This window comes from Sparus aurata, chromosome 13 (genome assembly GCF_900880675.1).
Source record: "Sparus aurata chromosome 13, fSpaAur1.1, whole genome shotgun sequence".
Lineage (NCBI taxonomy): Eukaryota > Metazoa > Chordata > Actinopteri > Spariformes > Sparidae > Sparus > Sparus aurata.
Window position 1 is genome coordinate 10,987,814 of NC_044199.1, and position 27,570 is coordinate 11,015,383.

The following is a 27,570-nucleotide window of genomic DNA, read 5'->3' on the forward strand; positions in this document are numbered from 1 at the left end:
CAAAACATCTGTGTAAGGGATATTTATTGTATATCGACGCCGCTGCGATTTTGCTAATATATCAGAAACAGGGATCAGCTGAGATTAGTGAACCCCTTCAAGTCTCTTCTTGTAATTGCCTTCAAGATCCGGCATTAAGGCCTAGCTCTGCTAGAATCGAGAAATGCGGCATGAAATAATTAGGCCAGTTCTTTCTGTATGACTCAAAATCTCTCCACTTTCTGTCGTTTCCTCTCCCCACACCCTCCCTCCCCCCAGGTGACGATCTTGGTCGATGGCATCCTCACCACCACCGGCTACACTCAAGAGGACTACACCATGCTGGGCTCCGATGATCTCTTCTACATCGGGGGCAGCCTAAACACGGCCGACCTGCCGGGCTCCCCAGTGAGCAACAACTTCATGGGCTGTCTGAAAGATGTGAGTGCAGCTTGACCTCGGTGCCGGCAGAGGACTGGAAATACTATCCTCCCCTCCTCAGATAGCATTCCCCCTCCCTATAAGCAGAGCATGTTCTGCGTATAGGAAATCACCGCTTGCATTCACGTTGATTCTCCCGCTGTAGGGTATTTGAAGGAGAAAAATTTCAGCTGCGCCGCTCTGTGCAGAGCATATGCATTTACAGATTCCTGCGGGACTCCCTTTCAGAACGTAGAACTATAATATCCATGAGAAACAGATGCATCTGCTCTCGTTCGTTCCTGAAACACAGTCCAAAACTCAGCCCTCGTCGCTATATCCACTTTCCTATAGCTTTTTAACTCCGGCTTGTACCCGTCACATTAATTATGTTGAACAAGATCATGTCTTATGAGTATAGACAAAGCAGTGAATTATGGGTTAATGCCCGATTTCAGCGTGGTCTTACAAATTTTTAATGAAGCGAGCAATCTCATAAAAAGCAAATGAAGTGCCATGTGCATTAAAAGTCAAAGGAAATGCTTTCTCTAACCACGGAGGCATTAGGAGGAGACATGACTCAAAGAGACAGTAGTTTAAATTAAAATAGTTGCAGAAGCGTCAGAGTGTATACATATTTTCTCGGGGTCAGTACCCGACGCAGGCTGAGTTTTCCTCTGTCGGAGGCGCTTACGTCAAAGGATATAAGAGCATTTTGTTCCGTAAATGCTTATAAACTGTTATTAGGCTCTGCTCTTCATCCACATTAAATCCAGCTGTATGGGATGCAGCTGGGAGTACAATGCACCAAGGACAGAACAGACACGTCACTTAAATGCGGGATACACAAACTGCACCAGGCAAATAAAGAGGAAACGACCTGACGAAGCTAACAGCAGCCTCCTTATGTGTCACAGTTGAGGGTTTGGCAGATTGTAAAGGACTTGCGCTGTCTTGTTAAAAGTTGGTTCATTACCTCGTTGGATATCGTCGGAGACGACCTCAGTGCGCTTCCATGAAGGCTTCCCTGAAAAGATTTTTTTCTTTTTTCTGTTACAAATGTTCTTACTGGAGCCCAATCGAAAAAAGGCATTTCGCTTTTCAAGTCCCGACCACAAAACAGGATTTATGTTCGAGGAACGGAAACGTTCGGACAGCTGTTCTTTGCGTCCACAAGTTTAGTCCTGTGACACATAAGTAGAGGAGGTACAGACGCTCTCAAATTCTTCACATTTAGGATTAACAGCTACGTTATCTTTAAGGATGGTTTGCTGGTCAGGTCTGAATGAATTGCTGTGAAATTTTAACGGACATTCACGGTTTTCCAAAGGATGAATACTGTGGTTAATCTGATATCGCCCTGTTGTGTTGTTCCTGCCACATCGTAATCAGCGTTGCTCCATAGCCATCATTGCAACTGACCCAAAGTCCACATTAAAGGCAAGACACAGGGGGGCGAGCACAGAGGACACCAGGGCTTGTGTCGCACGTGGAACTTGATGTATTGTTAACTTGATTATAATTATGTGTTAGAAAGGCTCACCTCGCCCTTGTGCGTACTTTCCCAGTATTTTTCTGAAGTCCCGAGGCTATGACATCACAAAAAAACGTGATTGGTCGGTTGCAAAGTGGTCCTGGAGCAAACATTAATTATGATGCTGTCGGAACAACATCAACACCCAGACGTTTCCTCTCGCGGTTTTCGATGGATCGTCGTGAAATTTGCTACACGTCTTCGTCTTTATTGATCAGTATCAAGGGCAAACTCTTAAGTAGAAAGAGCGCTGCAGCGGCAGACGTCGCGTGCCGCTCACGCATGATATGCGGCCCGGCCGTTAGCACGCTAATAGGCTCAACAGTAGTGAACCTGGCAAATACCACACAAGCTACGTCCCTAGTCATGTCTTCTCTGAAATATTTTGTAACAGAGGCGGCTTTGTCAGGGGGTGTATTTTCAGCAGAACGGATGCTCCGGAAATATTATGGGAATATTACAGAAATAGAACAGGCAGCAGTGTGTCTATAGTTGTCACCTTGTCACTTTGATCATGAAGGTGACATTACCCTATAGACTACAGTAAAGTATTAATAGTTTAATATTTGAAGGGGGGGTGGCTGGTTAACAAGGGGACTGCATTTTGGTCATTTTGGTAACAACATGGATGACATCCCCCCCTCATCCTCCTCTAAATTGGCAACTGTCTCCCGGTCATTTTTGTCCAGTAAACACTGCAGTACACACACATTTAAACTGAATGCGTTTGCCTCCGTCGTGCTAGGATTCATTAATTAACCCCATAATATTAGCATTTTAAAGCATTCAGGCGTTAACTGAATGGGTTTCAAAAACCTCTGTGTCTACATAACTACTCTGCAGTGTGAGTGCACTAAAATGAAAATGAGATGTTATTTATGGACAGGTTATTGTCCCGGCATCGCTGCCAATGCAGCAGCCTCCGCTCTGTAGGCGTGTGGCTGGTGGTGGTGTTTAGACCTACTACCGCTGCGCACAGTCGCATAGTTAGATGTGTTGTAGGCATGCAGGGGGGGAGAGTACGACAGGATAAAGAGTCATAAAGACGGGGTGAGAAAAAAGAAACCCGAAAAGGTCCCGGTAATGAGGGTGAGCGGCGGCAGAGGTAGGGGCTGATCAAATGAGATCAACACTGCCAGGGAATCCAGGAGTCGGGTTCAGAGGCGGGTCACACCGAGCCGGAGCTGTAAGTTTGATGATGAAGGAGAAAAAAACATAATAAAGCTCTGTGTTGAATGGAAAGAATTCCCACATAAATATTCATCTCATCATGTTGGAGAGGAAAACGAGCTGTGCCTCAAATATTTATTGTACGCACAGTGGATGTATTTGGTGGGGTACCCGTCTTATTGAATGAAGAGAGTTTGGGTCGTGACTAATCTCCCCGGGTGTTACATGATAATAGATGAGCGCTGCTGGGTAGAGGCCATCAGGTTCATCAGGTACAGGGAAAATAATGGCCACTCTCAGATGAATGTCTCGGCTACAACAACTCGCGGGAGAGATGAATCCGTCTTTGAAGTCCCCAGCCTGGTGGTCTGTAGCATGTGTACCCACAGGATATCCCACACCGCATCATTAGGTTCTTCTGCTTTAATGTTTCAAGGATTGGGCCCAATTTGCTTATGAAGAATGTGCTCACACAGCTGTTAGCAGCAGAGAAGGGCTTCATTGTCTGACTGCCGTTATTCCTCACCGTCGGAGCACAGGAGACACGAGGGCTTTGTCAATCGACGCTAGAAGGGCTTTATTCTCGTGTTTTGGGATGCTCGGTAATCCTTGTCACATACAACAGGCGTCTGAATTGGTGAAATAGGATTCCACTTCCTGTGTTGTCCTTTGGCTTATGTAATCGTCCTGCAGAGGTCACAGTGTGCCTCTTTGTAGCCCTCGATGCATTTTTTGGGGCTAGATGTGAAGCGCATAGTTGTGTCCGCATGTAGCTGCTAACACGCTGTTCTTACTTGATCGAGCACCTTACCGCTTGGAAATTGCCTGTTTCTCTCGATGGTCAGTTTGACAATCTGATTTCCCTGCTTAATTAGTCACACTGAGGCGGTGTGAAGTGTGATATTGGCTCAAATTGCCTCTCGGCTCGTCTGTGCAGCGTGGTGTGTCACCTCGGGCAGTGGCTGGTTGCAGAGTAGTGTGGCAGATAACAGTCGGCTCCGGGTGACTTACAACTGATACAAAATGAGACAAGGATTGGTGCGTCCCGCTGTGCATATTGATGAACCCAAAATGAAGGCACTAGAATAAAACAATAACAGCACAAAGAGGAGCACCATACAGTGGAATGCTTTCGGTTTGAACAGGTGTGTGTTGTGTATTTTATGTTTGGTATGAGCAAATATCTGTAGATAGGATTTTGTTTGATTGACCTGAAATAATCAATCAATAGCCAGATATCCCTCAAAGAGACAGAGGGACGTCTGTTGGACAAAAATCTTCTTTTTTTTTTTTTTTTTACCATTGTTTAGCTGCTTCTGCATCGTGAGCTCAGCAGTGAAAACGAACACTCAGGTTTCTGCCCTCTTACGTTTACCAAATGTGCCTCTTTAAATAATAAATTGTGTGTTGTGCTTGTAAAGGATCGAGGCCACCCCTCTCCCACCCACCAGCTCTGCTTGGACTTGATCTCTTTTCAGTTTGCTCAGTATAAACACTCATAATTGTTTGTCATCGTGTAGGTGCGATTGTCTGCGATTCCTCCGCCCCGGATTTAAGATTATTCCACTGTCAGGCCCATTGTGCGCTCCTGAGTGAGTCAGCTAAATGTCTATAATTTGAATGTTTGCATTAGCATCTAAATCCAAATGCGTTTTCACGAGCAGATCAGCTCGGGCTGCCTTCTTCTTTTCCCATGACAATTTCGCAGTTAATGAAGAAATTGTGAAACCTGAAAACATCCTGATTAAAAAAAACGGGCAGATTCTCTGTGCCTTGAGGGAGGCTCTGCGGTCGAGAGAATAACTGAAAACAGTCAGAACACAATGTGTTCATTTCTACATGCTCCCTCTATCTGTCCATGGGGGCACAGTGTGTGTCAGGACCACAGGGAGATAAAAAGATGTGTTCTTTATATTAATGCAGCAAGTGCTTCTATATCTATGTAATTAAATGTGCCAGGTTATGTGACACAACTCTGGCGGGTTCATGGATCAATGTGTTGTCTGCTGCTGTTTGATATCAATATTGGTATTTATCGATGAGTAATATTCAACCTTAGCAATGAATTTATTGCTCTCCCAGGCTTTTCCCCTCACCACAGCATATCTGTCCTTTATCAGGTGGTCTACAAGAATAATGAGTTTAGGCTGGAACTGTCACAGCTGGCAGAACAGCGAGACCCTCGGATCAGTATCCATGGTGACCTGATATTCAGCTGCGAGAATGTGGAAGCCCTGGAGCCGGTCACCTTCGACACGCCGTCTGCCTACTTGACATTGCCCAGGTGGAACACAAAGAAGACGGGCGCCATATCTTTTGACTTCCGCACCACAGAGCCCAGCGGCCTGCTGCTGTTCAGCCACGGCAGCCTGCAGGGAACGCAGCCCGACAGGAAGCCCAGGGCCGACTTCTTCGCCATCGAGCTGCTGGACGGAATTCTCTACCTGGTCATGGACATGGGCTCAGGCAGCATCAAGATGAAAGCCAGCAACAAGAGGCTGGATGACGGCGAGTGGTGCCATGTGGACTTCCAGAGGAGAGGGCGCAACGGTAAGAGAATTATGTTTATTTGTGACGGCAAGGGGGAGCCTCCTGTCTGCTTCCGTTACTGTGTTCCTCCAGTTGTAGCTGTGGAGGAGAAAAAAAGGGTCCTAAGCTGTGAAATCAACATGTGCCAGCACCGATACCGTCATATTAGCACTCCTACTTATTCACTGCAGAGAAACACGCATGCATATTCGGGTTTAATTACAAGGATATTTTTAGTTGTTATAATCTTTGTATGACATTTTGAAATCTGTGTTCACCTATTGCACAAGTGGCCAATTATACAGCCAGCCACCTCAAATTGGACCTTATTAGTACAATCCAAATCCAAAAAAAAAAATACTCACAGTTCCTTCCCTAGTTCTTACTCTACCTTTCTATAAATACACTTCCTTCCTACTCGAGCAGGGTAAGATTAGACATTTTAATCAGTCACTTTTGCAGAGCAAGTTTTGGTTCGAGCTTCTGCTCACAAAATCAACTCCCGAGGACTGGCAGTACGGTGTCCTAATCCTCACTTTTTAAGACAAGCCTAGACGAGTGCCCACCACTTCCTCAATCTCACAGTTTGTTCTCGCTTCTCACTTAGCACAGCCCACACGCACCTGTCTTCATTTTCTCCAACAAAAACATTGTATAAGTACGGGTTGACTCACTGCCTGCCCCACAGGCTTTATCTCCGTGAACAGCCAGAGCATCCCCTTCTCCGCTAATGAAGGCAGCGAGATCCTCGACCTAGATGGGGACATGTATCTCGGAGGCTTACCGGAGGACCGCCAAGCCCTCATGCTCCCCCCCGAGGTGTGGACCGCGTCCCTCAGCCTCGGCTACGTGGGCTGTGTGAGGGACCTCTTCATCGATGGACAGAGCCGTAACCTGTGGAGGCTGGCGGAGGTTCAGAGCGCCACAGGTGTCAGCAGCCTCTGCACCAGGGAAACTCATGTCAGGTGTGCGAGAGACACATGCGCCAACGGTGGGCACTGCAGGGAAGGCTGGAACAGGCACATTTGCGACTGCAACGGCACTGGCTACCTCGGGCCCAGCTGTGAGAAGGGTAAGTTTGACAGAAAGGGGTGGGCAGAATATTTTAAAATGCTGCTGCAAAGCTTTTAACACACTTTGGCCAGTATTTTATTTATTAACCTAGATGTGAAGCTGCTGGAAAGTGGACTGCACGAATGGAAAAAATGTAGAAAATTCCTTAGCAGGCCTTACTGCTCTGTCCAGCCTCCTAAATGATATAGTCTAATGTGCGTTTGTAGCATGACCATGCGCATATCTACAGGTATAATGAGAGCCCGTGCTGTCAACTCAAACTAACCCTCTGTGTTCACAAAGCAGTCTAGGTGCCAATGAAAGGACAAAGGAGAAAATCAGGTCTTTTTTGTCACTGAAGCCGTTCAAAAGTGATTCATCAATGAATGTTCAGTATGAAGACGTTGCCAGTGCCTCATTACAAATGCAGTGCTGCAGAGTGAAACGGCCTGAATCACTCTGCATTCACCGTGCAGATGGTTTTGCTCACAGAGAGGCTAAATTACGCAGACCCATTGGCAGTTAATAGTATGTGGATATATGGAAATCCCCCCTTGTATTACACTGTGATGGGTATAAATCCCTCTGAAATTTGATTGCAGCTGTAATCTAGCCACTGTCTTCACATGCTCCAGGCCTTTTCTGCCATCTGGTGCGACAGATGAAAACTGCAATCTAAAATTATATCATGCGGCACACAAGATATGCCCCAGCAGGGTTCAGGTTTCATTCCTTAAACGCCACTTTGTGTTTTTAATTTTTCAGCATTCCGATTCCCCCTGGGGTTCAGTGTCTGCTAACGCTTTTCTCTCCCTCTAAATCCTCTAGAGGCCACCATGGTGAGCTATGATGGCAGCATGTATCTGAAGGTGGTGCTGCCAAGGACGATACACACGGAAGCCGAGGATGTGTCCCTCCGCTTCATGTCCCAGAGGGCCTTTGGGCTGCTGATGGCCACCACCTCTCAGCAGTCAGCGGACACCCTGCGTCTGGAGCTTGACGGAGGCAGAGTGAAGCTCACTGTGAACCTGGGTAATGCTGCTGCTGCGGCAAATGCGAGCAGATAATACCCGTTGACCTTTTAGGACGTGTCACCTAGCTAGAGTTCCCGTGGTATTAGATTTGTCTCGGACTCTCCCATTACACATCCTCATACACAATAACTACAGTTGCTTAAAAAGAAAGACAAGCACTGCCTCGATCCTTTATGCAATCAGCAATTTAAATTATGAATGATCATTTTCAAAATCTAAGTGACAACACAATGAAATGCAGACTTCATATTTTGGATGTAATGTAGAATAAAGTATACCCATTAAACAGTTACCATATGAACTAATGGTTTTGTTCCGGCACGGTCTTTAAAAAGAAATAATTTGGAGTCTGAAAGCAGTTCATCTATCGTTGGAATTTAAAGTAATAGTTTGACCTTTCTGGGCAAATATGCTTATTCACTCTTCAATGGCGAGTTAGAGGAGAAGATCGATACAGCTCTCACATTTGTCCATGATCAATAAGGCTACAGCCAGCCGGGGAAACGGCTAGCCGGGCTACGTCAAATGATAACGGGGTACACCCACCACGACCTCTGACTTGAGCTATTTTTCTGGTATTTTAGAACAGAAGTGTGAACAGTTTAGCGTTCCATAGGGGGTTATGTTTGTGACTACTTCTTGGCTTCACACAATAACTTCCCGGAGTCTTGGCTGGTTTCCTGGCAACCGTGCAGAGCCAAGAACTAGTCTGATACATGTTCCCCCGGTGGTGACTTGTATTTACACTAACATCGCTGATAGTTGGCCGTAGAGAGAGACTGACTGTACACAGAGATGTGACAGCATTATTCATCCACTCATCTAACTCGCCACTGGAAAAAGTGCAGTGGAAAGTGGAAAAGTGCATTCCCCAAAATGCATGCTTCAAGTCACCCAGGGTTGACTACAGACTAGAGCAACACTTGCTACTATTTATTTTTATTTTTTCAGTAAATGTTTATTGAGCGCCAATAATGGAAGTTGCAATCCACCATAAACTACAAAAACGCTTGTAGTACAATGCTCAATTTTTGTCAGAACCCCTAACCTCCACTCCACCTCAGGCTTAGACAACTAACTGTATACATCAGATAATACAGTTCAAACTGACTCAGTCATTTGAATTACAACTATTTTGATAATTGAGTAGTCGTTAAAGTAATTTTTCAGCCCCTAAAAATGGAGATTTATGGCTTTTCTCTGAAATAATTTTAACTCTTAAAGGTTTTAGGAATTTGGACTGGCAAAACAAGACACGACAAGATAATAGCCTATGTGCCTTAACCACTAGACCACCAGGACTTTTAGCAAAGTTATTTTTCCACTTTTATTTTGACATTTTTACCTGCATTAAAAGGCCCACAGTATAGAGGAAGACGGGTAACATGGGGAGAGAAAGAGAGGGGCATGACATGCAACGAAGGTCTCCCAACCATGATCCAACTGTAGCCATGGTTATAAGGTATGCACCTCTACTATTTATTAACTGTCGCACACCAAATTGTATATTTACAGATCGATAAGAGAATAATCAGCTTTTATTTCAGGAATAAAACTGGAACAACAAGAACAAAAAAAGAAGCTATAGTAGAAACCAAACAAAAAACGGGATGAATACTTTTTAAGCAACTGCAGTTGTGTATATTCTGCCCCCTCTCTCTCTCTCTGTCTCTCTCTCTGTCTCTCTCTCTCTCTCTCTCTCCCTCTCTCTCTCTCTCTCTATCTCTCTCTCTCAGTTCATCCAGTGGTCAGGTCCCATCTGACCGTCTCGGCTCTTTCAGCCCTTCAATGGCTTGTCTGCAGTTCAAGGAGAAGGCAGTCAGGGACCAGATCCATCATTACTCTGAGATATTACCACTTAGACCACTCACGCCGTAGATGTGACCGCTGTAGTTCCCTCCCACCACATTTACTGGCCTGTCCAGTTTAGAGTCGCTTCAGTGAACAGTGGGTGCCAGTGATGGACTCACACACACACACACACACACACACACACACACACACACACACAGTCTCTCTGGTCTCTGGCTGTCTGTATCCACTGCTCTGTGATGGTTGACAGCTTGAGAGCACACCTCAGCCACATGACTTACACCAATGTATTCAAGTACAGTTGGATGAATTGGTTTCATTATTCAGACCGCGCAGAGGATAATCAGGTGAATCCATTTTAAGAGCAAAGGTGTGAATATTGCAGATGGATTTAGAAGACGTCAGCTCTTGCAGACGTGAGCTGATGTTTTTTTTTTTTTTTTTTTTCATGGTGTAAGGTTCATAGTGGCTGCAGGTTGTGCAAATCGCCCTTTTCCTCTGTATTTAGACTTGGATGATGTATTACCATCTTGGCCAGATGTTTGGGTGTTAAGAGCAAAGACGGATCAAAGTTTGAGATTTTGCGTAGAGGTGCATCAGTGCAGTAGGTGAGAAGTATGATACCCTTAAAGGGGCTCTACATAACTGGTCAATCTATACATTTATTAATCACTTTTTTTGGCAATATGTGAGCGGATTAAAAGTGTGAAAAATGAGACCTTCCCCTATTAGACTTTTTAGTTGTTTTTTTCCTTTCCTTTACTGTTTTATCTGTACACGTACATGCAAAAGATCTTGAAATTTAAAAAGGTCAAAGTCCGCATTAACAAAAGCTCCGTTCTCCCACAGAAAACCCTGCTCCTTAAACGCCTCGTCAGTAGTCCCGCCTTTAATTCAGTGACATCACACAGTGTCAGTCCTGTCACACATTTTCATAATTTATGCCTAGAGACTAGTTTGGCACATGAGAAATTATTTCGCACAGCTGCTCTGTTGTTGTCAGCTGTCCTGGCCCAGGCATGCATGAGCTGACCAATCAGAGCAGACTCGTATTCAGGAGGGGCAGGCCTTAAAGAGACAATAGCTTTACATGTACACAGAATATGACATACAAGAGGCCAGTGCTTAGATCTGACAGGAAACCAGTACTTAATTTAAAATTCGTTACAATTGCAAAGATTACTTACTTGCAACTGCAAAGATTAGAACTTAAGTGCTACTGTGCAGTATCCGCGAGTGGCTCTGTGTCGTAAATTCACAATGCCCGTTTAGGTGTTAGGCTTTAAGATGGATCATTTGGATTCACATCGTCCTTTTTTTGTTATCAGCCTTGCACACTTTTCCTCACAGCACTGCAGGTTTCCCTTTTTTCACCCCGAATCACGTTTTAGTAAAACTATCAGTCGCGGCACCAGAAACAGTCAAATTCATTTGCCGGAGCCGAACGTAAGCAGCCGCGTCAGAGCCGATACCGACGCTAAAAATAATACTGGTGCACCTCTGCTTTTATGGTCAATAAAACTCTTATTGATCCCAACTTTGATCTCGTCTATTGTACTCCCAGCAGTGCCAGACACACGCTGAGGTTCTGCTTTACACTCGCTGTTCCTTTTTTTCTAACGTTATGTGCACCACAGGGAGGAAAGTGGCGGTTTAGACTCTCCAGGCTGTCCCCGGATGGTGGGCTCTGAAAAGCACTGAACTGTCTGCAGAATGTACCTTGAAGGATGTGAAATATTCTCCTCTTTTGTGCTGTTCCCTTTTTTCTTTTAATCTCACCATCTCACTCTCTCTCTCACCAGATTGTATCAGGATAGACTGTAATCTCAGTAAGTGTTTCCTATGATTATTTACTGTACCATGATTTAGAGAACACTGTGCACTGTGGTATAATCAAATGCCTCTTACTCAATTCCCTTATCAAATGCAACACAAGTCATTCATTCTTACTGTGTTGTATGGTTGAATATAATTGGATCTTTTTGCTCTGCACCCACAAAAATCCACATTATAGTAACAATTTTAATTACACATTTTCTCATTATTGCAATGCATTAATGTTGTAATCAAACAGAGCTAAATTTGACATACAGTAGTCTGCTGGTGTGCTGCAAATGAGTGTCATTCATTTGCCTGTGACAAATTTTCTCACACAGCTGATAATTGGGAACAGTCCAAGTACAATCAACAATTATCTGTGGAGAGAAAAGCAGTGCTCAGTCTCAGTTAGGAGAAAAATGTGATTTTGTTAGTGGGTAATCACACTGCAGCAGCAGAGCTGAGTTAATTTAAAGCTTAGCCTGATATCTGATCAATAGATTAGTGTGAGACAAGACTGTCAGTGATCAAAAAGACTCGCTTCTGCTTAGATGTTGAAACCGGATAGAGAGATTACAGTTGGTTGCAGCCAATTCGTTTCATTTCAGGAAAACACACGTCTTGCAGCATAATCTTTATGAGTGAATTAAATCACCAGATGCCAGTTTTTTTTAATGAGAAATCATTTAAATGTAATAAATGTCTAAGTCTACCCACTCATCATACATCAACAGACACTTGTTATCTTCCTTTTGTTTTATAACCTAAAGATTTTAATTGGAGGAAACATCCTGGACCAGATGGTCCATCAAAATGCAAAATGAGTGGACTGAATTCAGTGTCTAAAATCATTCAACATGGGAGAAAAAATACTTAACAAAAACACTCAAGACAAGACAGGACACCATCAGATACATTTTATGGGACATAGGGCATTTAAATAAGCAAACATTATTCCAGTGATCAAACGGAAGGCAGATCCTCCCCTGTACCAACAGAATTGATTGTCTGGTGTTTCATATTCTTTTGAAATGGAGTGGTCCTTTAGCTCATACTGCGGTAATGTTAGAATTTATGATGCAGATTGACGCTCCCACCTGATAGTGAGAGACAGGCAATTTAAGTCTGGGTTCAGGCTACAGCGGTGGGAGGAAGAGATAACAGCTATCGCCAGTGGAGAGGTGACCGCTTCTCTGATACGGATCACCCAATACAGCGGGGGCCTATGAACACTTTAAAAATTATCACTACAATCGAGTGCCGACTGAAAGCTTGTTTCCAGCCCTCATGTTTGAATAATTCCTGGATTATTGTAATATAAAACTGCTGATGTTAAATCTCTCAGTGATTTGCAGACAGGCCTAGATATCAGCCATGATACTGAATTTACGCTCACCTTTTGCAACAACTTTGTATGTGCTCTCAAACGTGTTTCAACATTTCAGCATGCATAATAGAAAGATCAATAACCTGCAGTCGTCACTGTGATTCTGTCTCTTGTTAAGCTATTGATCTGAGATGCTGATTTAACAGCGCTTCATACACTTTTGCTGTTGCGACACATTTATGACGCTGAGCCCAAACGGCTGTCTTATATGTTGAATGGAGTACATTGTTTTTCTCTGATCAAGGTGAGTAGCGCGTGTGTGTTTCTGTGTGCATTCATGTGTGTGTGTGTGTGTGTGTGTGTGTGTGTGTGTGGATGATTGAACAGAATTAAGGTGTGCACGTACCATTTTCTATAAACCACTTCAATAATCTGTCCGCGGGAGCGACATTAATAGCCATTTTGAGTGTTTCACGGCACTCAATAGCGAGTGAAATATTCAAAGAAATAATTATGCGGGGAGAACGAGAAAATATATGGCACACGACTTATTAAAGGAAAGGTTGGATATATTTAATCCACAGGTATCTGCCCTAGAAGTTGCCCTCTCCACCAGCAGATGGCATTGTACCATCACACACTGCCCACAGAACATTTTGCTCAGTGCTGTATGTGCGCCTCTCTTTATGTACAATAAATCTTCTTCCTGGGCAGTTGTACCGTTTGTATGCTGCGCCAGTGACCTCTAAAGAGTTTAATGTTACAGATTAAGATGACGATGGATGGCTTGGTTAATGGATTTTATGAAAATGGAGCCAAATTTCCAAATTGCAAGAATGATCTGCCCGAATGATTTAAACGATCATCATTTAGTGAACGCTGTCACTGGGGAGATAAGACATTTTGCACCGTAGACTCATTGTGCATTTAGAATATCCTTGTTAAGAGGCTGCTTTAAGGGATTACGAGATGAAAAATTCAGATTGCTCAGGTGAGGCGTCTCGCGTGTGTGTCTTATTTCTGAAGGAATCAAAGAGACAAGCCCATCTGCGGCCGACTCTTTGGAAGTTGTCAGTGGGAGGGTTATAGTTGCGAGAACAAATGTTGCTGCAGTGCTCTTCATTAATTCTCTGGAATCTGGGGAATAATGGTACACTGCACACTTTTGAAACGAAGCATTTGTTCTGACAAAATTACCATAGCGTGCTTTGATTAACACGCACATCCTGCGTTCAAAGTCTCAGCTCACTCATATTGCTGACCTGTATAACCGCACCGTGCCTTTGAAGTCATCCTTGTTTGAAAATATTAATCAAATTCAATTTTAACTGAGGATCAAACTGGACAAAATAAACCCCGTACATGTGCATGGTGCTCTGGAGCCTCTGGAAGCTGAGCTTGCGAAGGGACGGCTCTTTGAAGGGAGCCCACATTTCAAAGGGTTTACAGTCAGAAGTGTGAATACATATTACACTACACCGTTTTACTACCCACTGCAGCGTTAGAGATAGATCACTATATGAAACACAGAGAGTGCAGTCAGTTTTACAATGTGTACTGAATTTATATGTGCTGAGAGATAAAATTCATCATGACCCCTCTTTCCAGAGTAAGACTTAACAACAATGTCTGTTTTACTTCATGATATATATAAACTGAATCAATAGGATATGTGGACAAGAAGTATGCTTCACTTTAGAGTATGCTTCAGAGGCTACTTAAATCATAACGAGACTGCAACTTTGGCATCAATAAAACCGAATGTAAAATCTTGTAAAGGGGCATCTTCCCAGGGGGCATCCTGATAAATGGCTCTGATCCATGCAGGTTTGGTATTTTTGCATAAGATAAACTTGTTTTTTAAAATGTGGACATCGCTCCTACCTTATCTGCAACAAAGGCTAAATGTCACGTTATGCATAGGCTACGGAAATTGTTTTTGATTGTTATTTGAACAGTTTGATCATTGCCGTTGTGAGCATTTGACTGAAAAGCACACCTTTATCACTTATATTTAAATGTGTAGAGGTTATTTGTCACATCACCACAAATGCCTAGTCTACACTAGCGAAGAAGTCATGCTAGCGAGCTAGCTAGTGCTACAACAAGCCATTGCTTTTGCCCCCTTCCAACACAAACACACATAGACACAGGCTCCCATTTGTCATATTTCTATGAATGTTTAGCCCGCACTTGCGAAGAATTCAAGTTAGCTAGCTAGTGCTACAGCAAGCTAATATTGCTATCATAAAGTCAGCTTCTATGATAATAATACATCATTTCTTAGCATTAGTTAGCTATTATGTTATTATGTTAGTTGATAGTGTATATGCTTTTGCAGAAATCTCACATTTGCAAGGCTAGATTGTTAACATATTAACATGTATATCCTAAGAAAAACACAGAACTTTCAAAATATTACACAATCTTCATTTGATTTCCTCCAACCAGTAAAATTATTTTGATGCCATTGAAAAAGAATGAGCAAGGCCAGAGCCATCCAAATAGTTTAAATTTTAAATAGCTCCACCCAGAGGGCAGGAGGGAAATCACAGGGCACTTGCCCGTTTCCCCAATAAATTACACTTACAAAGGAAAAACAGAACCAGGGATATCAGCGCTTTAATTTCAACATGTCCTCCTTTCTAGTCGAAACCTGGCCTCTGACCTACATTACTCACACGTCGGAGATACTCTGGTTTTATGCTAGCAGTGGCTAACATAGCCTTGAGACACTAACCTGAAGCAGAGTTAAGGAGCGGGCTGCAGAGGTTGGGTGAGCACAGCTCTTTCCACCAACGGAGGCTGACTCAAGTGATGTCACTTGAGGCAATTTATCAAACTTCATTGCGTTATGAAAGGCCAACGTTTGTCCCATGCGCAGTTACATCAGCAGTCTCCGAGCCTTGTAAACAGCCATTATTGTGTGAAATAGTTGGAGACCCCTTTTATTACCCATCCAAGAAAAGTATACCCTGCTGACAAACACCTCAATAAAATAAAACACAAGATAATACCTCTCTGGCCGTGCAAGAATTTGCATTCTGTTTTTCTCTCTTGGTATTAAGTTGTTTGAGTTCACAAGCTGACACGAGATAGCAGGGTAGCTCTCCTCTGAGAAGCACAGATAAGATGAATAGTCCCTCCTATCCGGCTCTATCTGCTCTTTTATTACAGCAAATCTGGTGTGTAGCTCTGCGTCCGTGATGGGGGTTTACAAGGTAAACAATTCTCCTCTTGTGTTGGACATGATTCCAGCGAGTGGTTTGTTTTGTCATTACCTAACTAAGTCCATCAAATATAGAGGGGGCACGGTTTGACGTGATTGATCCGTCTGGTGCGTGCAGTCGATATCCAGCAGTCGGGTGGCGGGTACCGTGGCGTGGCGCAGCGCCGCAAAGACACTTGATATGCAGCCCCGGACAAAGTCTCCCTTATTTCCCTGAGGATGAAACAGTGAAGTGTTCGAAAACCAGTTGATGTTTTCCATGTATTGCCCTCTGTACGTCCCCTGTAATTCTCCTGCACCCTGAGCTCAATTAGACAGACAAACCCCTAAAGGCGCAGTCAGCTTAGGCAAGGCATGGCCAATTAGTTTCCCAAGCGATGTCAGAACTCCTTTGAACTGCCGTGTCGGCCTGTTGCATAGGCACTGATTCGGGATGACGGTGCTGCAGTGGCATGCTTCTGCACTGTGACCTATTTTGAAACCAGTGGGAAAAAAGCAGAGGATAGTGCAGAAATGCTGAAACTTAAAGCTGAATGTTTGAGCCAAGCCTCTAGATAACAACGAACATGTTTCCTTAAACGACCCTGTTAAAGGCATTGAAAGCATGCCATTTCAGTAGAGAAATTATTTTACATATTTAGTTATTATTTGTGTTTGTCTCATTCCTCATTTAACCTACAGTAGTGTTTAGTGAATGCAAATTATTGGTTTTCAAGTGATTGTTAATGGCTGTGCGTGAGTGAGCGATTCTGTGAGTGAATGAATGTGTGCGACCTGACGGTGCTTGTCATCTTGAGAGAGGAAAGAGTGCATACTGAGCCGATATGGTATGATTGTCACTTGCCACCTTTCTCCTCTTAGGCAAGGGACCAGAGATACTCCAGGTAGGCGAGAAGCTAAATGACAATGAGTGGCACACGGTGATGGTGTTGCGGCGTGGGAAGAACTTGCAGCTCTCCGTTGACAACGTGACGGTGGAAGGTACGGCAGGACTGAAGGAGCAGCGCTTACAAAGGTACTGAAGAGGTATTTGAAACTCTAAGCTGCGTGTTTGGTCTCATAGGCCTCATGACCGGCGCCCACACCCGCCTGGAGTTCAACAACATCGAGACGGGGATCATGACAGAGCGGCGTTTCATCTCCGTGATGCCTTCCAACTTCATCGGCCATCTGCAAGCGCTCTCCGTCAACGGGATGCTCTATCTGGACCAGTGCAAGAACGGAGACATCTCCTACTGCGAGCTGAATGCGAGATTCGGCATGAGGCACATTGTTGCCAATCCTGTAACTTTTCTAACTCAAGCCAGCTACTTGGCCTTCTCCACCTTGCAGGCCTACGCCTCCATGCACCTGTTCTTCCAGTTTAAGACGACCAGTCCAGACGGCCTGATTCTTTACAACTCTGGGGACGGTAGTGACTTCATCGTGGTGGAGCTGGTCAAAGGGTAAGTGCTGGGGTGTTGATTATTTTCACCATTAATCGATCAAGCTATACAGTCTTAGATTTGTGAAAAATGCTCATCGCAGTTCTTCAGGATCTAAATTGACGTCTAAATTGACGATTGTCAAACCATTGGTCCAAGACTTGACGCCTTATAAATGACAAAGATAAGCAGAAAATCCTTACATTTAAAGCACCATTATGTATGTAACTTTTTTTTTTTTACCTTAGAATAACAGCTTCAAAATCATTTTGATGGTACAGTGTCTTGTAACAGGGTGAATGGTATCTGTCTGTGCCACTCCACCCCCTATCAATTGTTTCTGCACTGTGTAACTTCAGTGAGAGTGTAGGATCATAGTGTTACATCCACATCCACAAGTTTTAAACATAAAACATTGTAACGATGTAGTGAGTTTAGCTTTTTGTCAGCGCCTAAATTGCGTGTGACAAATCGTTACAGACCTGTGATTTGCATTTACAATAGTGGTGTTGCACTCCAGCCGTCTGGAAAACAACACAGAGGTACCATACTGTATCACCAAACTATGGAGCAGCTTCATTCCCCAGGCTGTGAGACTTTTCAATTCATCCTCCACACTCCCACCTAGTTTGTTTTTGTTTAAACCCTTGTGTTGTAAAAAAAAAAAATTATTATAACTTTACCTTGCAACCTTGTAAAAAGTGTACCCTGTAAGGGGGTGAAAGTGCACTTCACAGAAAAATGTTCTAGCACAGTAATGGCCTCAATTTTAAACTAAAACATTGTATAAAACAAAATAAAAGAGGTCGGCCTTCCTAACACGGCTTGGTGCAAATATTTATGTCCTTCGTAACACCATCGGATGATGTTGACAGACTGGAAAGGGAGGGGAAAAAAACGTGGCATCTGAACTGCATTGAACGGGTCAAACACACTTAAACAAACTCACTTGAGCCTCTCACTCACAAAACAATGGCTTCATAGTAGATTTGTCCAGCTTAATTGACGTGTTTGGCAAGTGGTTACACCTGATGAGGGGACAGCCTGTTCCTCCTCTGAGGCCTCTCCACGGGCACACTGTGTTGAGTTTCACGGACATCAGGGGAGCTCAGAAGATTGTTGCATGAAAAGCCACGTTCTGCGTTTTTGTTTTTTTTCTATCCATGCAGATGATTGTTGGATTTATGTAACACGGGTAACGGCTTATTTGTTTGGATTGTAACTGTAATGCGATTACTGGATTTAGGAACAGTAACGCGCCACACTACTGCATCACAGACCAATTGTTGTTTGACCCAATACGGCAATCGAATAATTGACTAATCGTGGCAGCTCTAGTCAGGATGAGGAAAGAAAGAAGGGGACAGGAACAAACTATTTATGTATACCTAATTTTGTACCTGTATATTCTTTTGTGTCACTGCTGCAATATGTTTGCAAAAACCGATGGCATATGAATAGCCTACCTCCCTTTATTCTTTAAGTTACCTAATCATGCCTCTCATCTTGAATCCTTCAGACCGCAGCACTACAGAGGGACAGAAAATAGCTCCAAAATCATCTGTTCATCATGAATTATTTTGTTAAAGGCAGAGAAGCGGCGAGAGGAAGCGGGAGTGCCGAAACAATAGCTGCCGTTACGACAGCATCGGTGTCATTGTCACGCGCAAAGAACTACTCGTGCACATTTGGCAACCAATATGTTCCGGACGTTTTTATTCATCGTAAATACACTTTTTTTTTTTTTTTTTTTCAGAGAATAGCACAGAAAGGTTGTCGAAAACAAAGCAAGCAAAGCAACAATTGCAGCTTCCCACTGTCAAACCCTGCACAGACTTTCTCTCAGTAAGCAATTAGTCAGCGGGAGGCCTTGTTCGGCTCCGCAGCCTGCAACAGAAGCTCGAAAAATGGCAACCAACACTTCTGTCACAGTTTTCAGACTGCTCTGTGTTATGTGTGAATTGTAGCAGCTTGGATGCTCCTTAACTTTGATTCAGAAGAGATCTAATTTTTGTCAGTGCGCTGTCTACTAATCGAGTTTAATATCGACATGATGCCATCCCTTAAGCCTTAGTGTGTGTGTTTACGTGCACGTTCAAGCATTTGAACATGTCTGACTTGAGCCGCCTCTGTGGCAGACAGCAGACAGCAGCTGCATAACCGTGGTGCTCTAATCACACAGCAGTCTCATACATAATGTAATTGGATTATTCAGTTGTCTAGTCTTTAAATGACGTAAGGTTTGTAGAAAAATAACACCGCATAAGAGATGCAGATTGTAAACATCTGCGTTGTCCCGTAGGTACATCCATTATGTTTTCGACTTGGGGAACGGTCCGTCGCTAATGAAGGGAAACTCTGACAAGCCGCTCAACGACAACCAGTGGCACAACGTGGTGATCTCCCGCGACAACAACAACGTGCACATCCTGAAGATCGATTCCCGCACCGTCACTCAACACGCCAACGGAGCCCGCAACCTGGATTTGAAAGGTAAGTCATCTGAACACTTTTTATCAGAAGTGACACGGTTAACTGTTCACGTCTCTCCTTCACATGCTGTGATGTCAAAAACAGTTTTCGATCATATTCCAGCGCATTCGCTCCAAAATGAAGATCATCCTGCATAGTTGCGTGTAAAACGTGTTGATGTTGTGTTTTTTTGGATGGCGAAACTATTAGATAATCCATTTTAAGGCTGCAAAGTGAGATCTTAAATCTCAAGCTCATTTATGTTTTTTAATTTTTGCTCTCCTGTCACACGAACAAGAATACACACAGACTGCGGTGCAACTGGTGAATATTAATCGTTCACCAAGGCCATAATGCCAAATTTGAGGCTGTGAAATGGTGGTCCACAAACCAATTGGTTATTCTTTGGTAACTGAACAAAATTTTATTGAGATGTGTTTAAATGTTTAGTCCTTCATATTGAGCTGCATGATTCTTAATTAATTTCCTGATTATTTTTAGAAAAGAAATGGATTTTGAGAGAGAATTTTCCTGCTGACCCGCTCCTCTGTCTCATAGGTGAGCTGTACATTGGCGGCGTTGGGAAGAGCATGTATGGCAGCCTGCCCAGATTGATAGCATCCCGGGAAGGTTACAAGGGCTGCCTGGCATCTGTGGACTTGAACGGGAGACTCCCCGACCTGCTGGCCGATGCCCTCCACAAGGTGGGAGAGGTGGAGCGCGGCTGTGGAGGTGAGGCGAGGGGCAGGGGGGTGGAGGGGTGGAACGCTGGGAAGTCTGAAAACACCTGTGAGTCATTCCTGTAATCTGATTTCTTACCGTTTCCAGCGGGTGGAGCTCAGAGTGGCGGCTCACGGAAAAAAACTAATTACACCACATTTGTTATGGTATTAAACAGCTTTGTTGAACGCCCCATTATGATTGGCCGGTGAGCACATTCTGCGGTTTTATTATTTCCGATTATACATGCTAACACGTAATAATTTCAAGTCCAGCTGCTGTTGTGGACCTCTAATCAGCCAAGAAAGCACTCAGTAGAGCGCAGAGCTCTGCCAAGTTTTAAGAGTCTCGAGACATCTCCCCTGGTAGCCTATACTTTTACCGGAAACACTGGGTACCATAGAAGAGTTATGTAAGTGTACTCGAAGTTTGGCTTGAGGGTGACACTTAGGTAAAGGTCATGGCGTCTCAAAAAGACAACAGACATCTTCCTCTGTGGCGCATGAATAAGCAAAGCCAACAATGTGAGTCACTGGGTGAGGAGATTTGATGATAAGAAAATGATTGCTGCCTTACCCATATAGCAGGGTCTCTAAAATAATGTTTTTTTTTTAAAAATGATGATGATTAATGATAAACCCTCCTCTTGAGGCAACAAGGTTACTTTGGAGACTTTTTGGTCATAGAACATCTGTATTAGGGAAAAAGGTCAATTTGTTTTAGATAAGGTGGTCACAGTGACAGAAACACAGAAAATTGATGACATTATCTTTGACCTATAATGGGAGGTGATTGATAACCAGTATCAGTCGCTGATTAAGGACTGAAAAGCAATTTAACCTGCTACTTTTGGAGATTCAGCACTCCTGTCCCTGGGAATCATAAGTAATACAATTGCTCTGTCCAAAGACTAACATCTTCAGTCTTATTTTGCAGTAATGTCGGGCTCTTCATTAAATATAATATGATAATTCCCATTGGATAGAAATAAAGATGCATGCATAAAATTGGGGGGAAGAAAGCACCTGGTAAATCTGCTGTCTACACCCCGCAGGTCCCAGCACCACCTGCACAGAGGACTCCTGCCACCACCAGGGAGTGTGTCTGCAGCTGTGGGAGGGCTTTTCCTGTGACTGCACCATGACCACCTACGGGGGGCCGTTCTGCAGTGACCGTGAGTGCAGTTGTATTACGTCCGCATGGGTAGATAGGAGGGAGAAGTCTGCTTCGGTTTTAAATACTCCACTGGTCACTACAGGGTAAATTATGATTATGATCAGATCTCGAAGCTGAGTGATTGGTCAGTCGAAAGTATCTGCAAAATACACATTCAGTCAGACGTGTGTTGGCTTAAAGCAAGTGTCACAGCCTTCAGGAACATTTTGTGTGGTGACATAAAAATGTACATAATATATGTCTTTTACTTTAATTATGCCATTTTTCATTTCATATTTAATAGCCGGCATTTAAAGGGATATTCCGGTGTAAGTTTAATCCATGGTCTAACACACTGTGACTCCGAGTAAGACCCCCCCCCCCCGAGAGATCAAGTTTTCCGACCGCTAGCTTATGTAGTTTTAGCAACCTCAGTAAAGACCACACGATAACAATACACTGCAGTCTATGCCTCCACCAAGAAACCGCTATCAAAAAGCCACTCATAGCCACAAATAATGCTCAGAACACCCCCAAACTTCAGCAGAAGTACAAACAGGGTCCCATCACATAGTTCGAGGCATCAAACATCTGCTAGCTTTGCCGGATTTCACACAACTCACCACTCTCCTGCAGCAGCTTGCTCGTTGTGGGGAAGCCCCGACGAGTCGATTACCGAGTGCAGTAGAGTTCCGCAGCTCAAGTATGAAAATGTATGATTATTGCTAAATGTAGAGCTGTGCGATATTACGATATATATCGTAGTGCAATATAAAAATGTCTACCGTAGGATATAACCCCCTGACATTTACATCGTAATTTTAACGTGTAGGCTACTTGTTTAGCAGTGTTGCTACACTAACGTTAATGTACACTACGGTTGTGATTTAATACGGCGTGTAAAGCACAACTCAACGTCGGAATGACCGGATATCCGCATTTTGAGTTCAAAACAAGTTCATTGTATGAAGGCAAATGTAACTGCACAAACGCTACTGCTTTATGGTAGCATTTTTACGTCACCCGCAAGGACTCGTTTACGGCACCGGTCGCTCAGGAGTAAACAGAAGCAAAGCAGCATGGCGGAGACGGAGGAGAGCGCAATGGAAGACGAAAATAACATTACTAGTAATGTTACATCAGACGCGAATACAGAAGCAGAACCCCAAGAAGCTGAACCGAAAAGGGGGAACCGGAAATCCATCGTTTGGCTTTGGTTTGGGTTTAAAAAGTAAGACACCGACCAGACGACGTGAATCTGCAAAACACGCCGCCAACAAGTTGTTACAAGCGACTCGAACACATCTAATCTTTTCTAACACTTAAAGACACGACATGAAATAACCACCACAAAGTGACGAGATGAAAAAAAACACACCAAACGAGCCTGAAAGCTTGAAATTCTTTTGTTTACAAATTCTTATTTGTTTTGACAGTCCTGCAAAAAGTCACAAATAAAAGGAGAAAGTGCCATTCATTTGCCTTTCATTCACATGGTTATCAAAAATAGTGCTGAGATGTGATTGATTTGAATATATATATAAAAATAAATGCTATATCGGGATATATATCATTATTAGGACATAAAATTAGCTATATCAAGATATAAAAGTTTGTCCATAACGCACAGCACTAACTCCATGGAAATGCAATCAAAGTTCATATGTGTCTTGCCTACCAGTTTATAGTTTATGATCAAGAGCTGACAGGGAAAAGAACGGAATTGAGCATTTCTAACTGCACTCGGTAATCGACTCGTTGGGGCTTCCCCACAACAAGCAAGCTGCTGCAGGAGAGTGGTGAGTTGTGTGAAATCCGGCAAAGCTAGCAGATGTTTGATGCCTCGAACTATGTGCTGGGACCCTATTTGTACTGTTGCTGAAGTTTGGGCCTGTTCTGAGCATTATTTGTGGCTATGAGTGGCTTTTTGATAGCGGTTTCTTGGTGGAGGCATAGATTGCAGTGTATTGTTATCGTGTGGTCTTTTCTGAGGTTGCTAAAACTACATAAGCTAGCGGTCGGAAAACTTGATCTCTCGAGGGGGGGTCTTACTCGGTGTCACAGTGTGTTAGACCATGGATTAAATTTACACCGGAATATCCCTTTTAATGCACCACTCAGATACTGCAACAGGCAACTTGTGGCACCTTGTTAGTGTCCTGGGAGCTACGTTCTGTCATCAATGCCATTATCTTAAGGTGACAGCTCAGCAGCTGAGATTGAAAAGCCATCACAGTTTAAGAGAATCAGAGGTTTCAGCAAAAGTGGATCAGCTCTTGTTTCGTCGGACCGTCATGAGTCCGATCACAAATCCTCCAGCATCTCCTTGAATTGGCAATCAGACATCAAAACTTTGAGAGCTCCTGGTTTAAAGTCTGTAGCAACGAGCCGTGACAGATGTCGTCCTAGGTTACTCAAATTATGTCCTCTCACAGCCACTCAATGTGGGTGTCAGGGCAGCCTGGTGGTAACCGGTTGGCCGGTCTGTCATACTTTTTAAAGGGAAAACAGTGTATCAAAGAAGACAAAGAGCCGTGTTTAATCTCCAGAGAAACACATTTTTCAGCTGATCTAACTCAGCGGTTTCCAACCTTTTTTGGCTTGTGGACCCTACTCGTGGCTTCTCTTGACAGGAGTTGACAGTATTATTCCCTTTGAAGGATTTAGAGCCCTGAAGAAGTGAAAGCATGAGGTATTTCACAAACAAAAAAGCGAAAAAAATTGAGAAAGGAAAAAAGTCAGCAAAACATTAACATAATTCTGTGTAACTGAAGTATTTCTCGCTTTTTATGTTCCCTTAATCATCTGGTGGCTCCTAGTTGTTTTGTATTCGCGACACTTTGGTCGGGAACACTGATCTGACTTGTTGTGATTGCTTTTCGATGTAATGAACTGCAGACAGTTCAGATAAATCTGCCCTTACAACTACAAAACCACACAAAAGCGACAACATGCTGACGGCAGCAGAGGCCCACGTGATATTCTCTGTAATTGATTGCACATTTTGAGCAAGTTTCGAGGATATCCAGGTTCATTTTTCTCCCTGTATGGAACTGAACCGAAACCAACTGCTGCCTGGAAGGTAGGAAATCAATCTAAAGACTGGTGTGCTTTTGGGAAATGATCAGCAGCGATGCAAAGTGGAAGTTATTTGTAGTCAGTGGGTAAAGCAATGCTAAAATACCACTAAGAAAATACCACCAAGAACCACGTCTACCTGTCTCAGTTCTATATTTCTAAACACGGACATAAACTGTTTAAGAGTATATTTTGCATTCATTTGAATACACGGCGAATTTCTAACTGGAGGGATCGATGGCACGCCAATAGCACATGACACACTGCGACACTGACAGCAGCACATTTCAACGTCTGATGGCTGCTTCCACTATAAAGAGCCCTCTGTGTCTAAAATAATAAGACCCGACTTTTACCAGAAGCTTTTCATACTTATAATAGCAGGAGATTAACATTAAGCTTATTGGTCCAGTGGTCACGGCAAGTTAAGCTTCATTTGCTGCAGAGTCATTTAGAATAACTGCAAGAATTGTGCCTTCCTGGTAATCATTATTAAAATGTGCTGTTTAGCAGCATTGTTTTAAGAGAGGGCATTACATTCTCAAAACTCTGTAGGGGGGCTATTTGAGGCTAATTTGATGGTAATAGTGAGTGTGAAAATAAATATCTGACATATTGTACAGTATTTGTGAGGGATGATACCCCCGACCAGATGTTTATTATGAGGAATTGATGGACGGCGTGGAGGCCAGGTAGTTCCCGATTATGGACACATTGAAGGGCATCATCCCGCTTTTACCCATGGTCAGTTGCCAAAGAAAAAGACCAATACCGTGTATTGTGTTTTGTGATCAAAAAATGAAGTAGCTCTGTTCTCTGATCAAGTTTGACGAATAGCTGTAAACCATCATTAAAGCTCTGGAAGGTTCTAACGTAATAAAGACAATGTTCACTACTCCAGTAAATAGGACAGACCAAAATCTTCAGAAAAATCTGTCTCTGTTAAGTTGTTCTTTTATAATACCGTTGTTTTTTTTTTCTTTTTTCTTTTTTATTGGTTTGTTTCTTTAAGCTTTTAATATTTTCCATTATACATCACCTTTTATCCCAGTGTCCTGTTAAATGTGACTCCTCACTTTGCACTGTTTGTACTTGCTGTCATGATGCCTATATCCTCTGTTTTTGTATTGTAACATTGTCATTGGTAAAATGACAGGTAAAGCTTTGATAAAAAGCGTAAATTGGACAGACCTTAGATTCGAGATGAACTAGTCCTTAACCCTTCGGCTCAGCTGTTAGCTAGATAGCTTACATAGTGCACGCACAATTGAAAGTCAGTAACATTGTATATGGCGGACGAAGAGTCAATATATTTTCTCAGCAGGTTAAACAACACCAATAAATAAACACCTCTTGCCGCTTGAGTGTTACGAGCGACGTCCTACATTTTGTGTTGTAAATAAGTTATTCTTTCTTTTTTTTTCATTTATTTCAAATGTGGAGGTGTCTGCAGCCATTCGAGGCCAGAGCCACTCATTGTAGACACGGGATGTAGCAAACAGCAAACTACTGGAGGGGTTCCAGAGATGTCTGTGTATCAAAAGTTAATTGACCCCTTCCAGCCAAACACAATCAAGTATTCGCCCAGACTATGGTTATAAGTATGTTTATATGTAAGAAGAAGAATTTCGATATTTTTTAGAAAACTCACCTCATCATTGATCATTCTGAGTCATTTCTTTAGTCATCTGCACTGACCGTAGTCAGTCTAATTCCAGAACTTAGGTATTAAAGACGTTAAATCAACTTTTTACTCGAGTGGACCCACAGTAATTAATTACTTAAAGGCACTTTAGCTCAATATCAAAAAAGCTGCTTCCCTCCGTTGTTTGCACACGTTGTTTTATTACTCACTTCTCTTCCAGTGTTACAAAATTACACACACAGCCAAATGTGCTTGCCGCTGTATCTATTGATCTAACCTGAAAATCAATAGTTTGTCCTCTGTAGTCTTTATCTATTACAAACCTTACTGCCCTAATACTGTGCACCTGGATGAAATGTATATCACGGTGTTCAAGCTGAGTTGTTCTCGCCGCGGCTGAGTGGGCAATGTGTTGGACTTAACAGGAGAGGAGGGCTGCCCTAGTTTACAGCTGTGTTTGCGCGTGTTTTATAATGAATTAATAATAGACCTAGGTAATAACTTTACAAATGCATGTCAAAAATGGGAAGAATACAATAGAAAGAAAAAAACAGACACTGCCACAGCAAGTGGCTCTAACATGTCGCTCCTTGTTATTGTTTTAATAGAAAGGAGCCACGCAATTCAAACTGCCTTTTTTTTTTTTAGTTTCCTTTCTCGACAAAATTCCTGTCTCGGGTGATTTCAGCGAGTCCATTTGGAATTCAGCATTTCTTCAAATGAATAACTTCTAAAATTAGCCTTTTTTTTATTACGCCTGTTTCCATGCAGATAATAGCTCTCAGCTGGTTTGTCTAATTAATGCAAAAGAGAATAAAGTGTGTTGTTGATCTTTATTAAACATGATAAATATTCCTGTGGAGAGAGATTACACGTTAGTATTCAGTGTTTCACCCCCGATCACACATTCAAAGGCAACACCATGAAAAACTGTTCCTAATGTCTTATTAGAAAACATGAATTTATATTTTAGGTTATTGAAGCCGGTTTTGACTCGCACCACATCATTGAAGTCTGGAATTCAAATAGCTGCCCAAGGCTAAAACCTTCACGCTCTCTAGCAAGTGTTGCAGGGCATGAATGTATGTACAGTAATATTTGGTTGCTAGAGACGCGAAATCTGTTTTTTTTTTTGTTTTTTTAGGGATGCTAGATACAGATTTTGTTGATT

The 27,570-nt window shown here is 43.0% G+C and overlaps 1 protein-coding gene across 6 annotated transcripts in view; it reads left to right on the forward strand.

The window, feature by feature from the left end:
• LOC115593678 (neurexin-1-beta-like) overlaps positions 1-27,570 on the forward strand; it is a 143,191-nt gene that overhangs the window by 55,895 nt on the left and 59,726 nt on the right. For 4 of the 6 annotated variants that reach the window (XM_030437271.1, XM_030437275.1, XM_030437274.1 and 1 more), the window contains 10 exons: positions 259-420; positions 5,224-5,653; positions 6,321-6,704; positions 7,514-7,717; positions 11,334-11,360; positions 16,767-16,886; positions 16,969-17,350; positions 19,632-19,822; positions 20,360-20,533; positions 21,576-21,695. In XM_030437271.1, the coding sequence (XP_030293131.1) occupies positions 259-420; positions 5,224-5,653; positions 6,321-6,704; positions 7,514-7,717; positions 11,334-11,360; positions 16,767-16,886; positions 16,969-17,350; positions 19,632-19,822; positions 20,360-20,533; positions 21,576-21,695 (2,194 nt within the window). The remainder of the gene's footprint in view (positions 1-258; positions 421-5,223; positions 5,654-6,320; positions 6,705-7,513; positions 7,718-11,333; positions 11,361-16,766; positions 16,887-16,968; positions 17,351-19,631; positions 19,823-20,359; positions 20,534-21,575; positions 21,696-27,570) is intronic. The other 2 variants (XM_030437273.1, XM_030437276.1) reach the window with 1 other exon arrangement.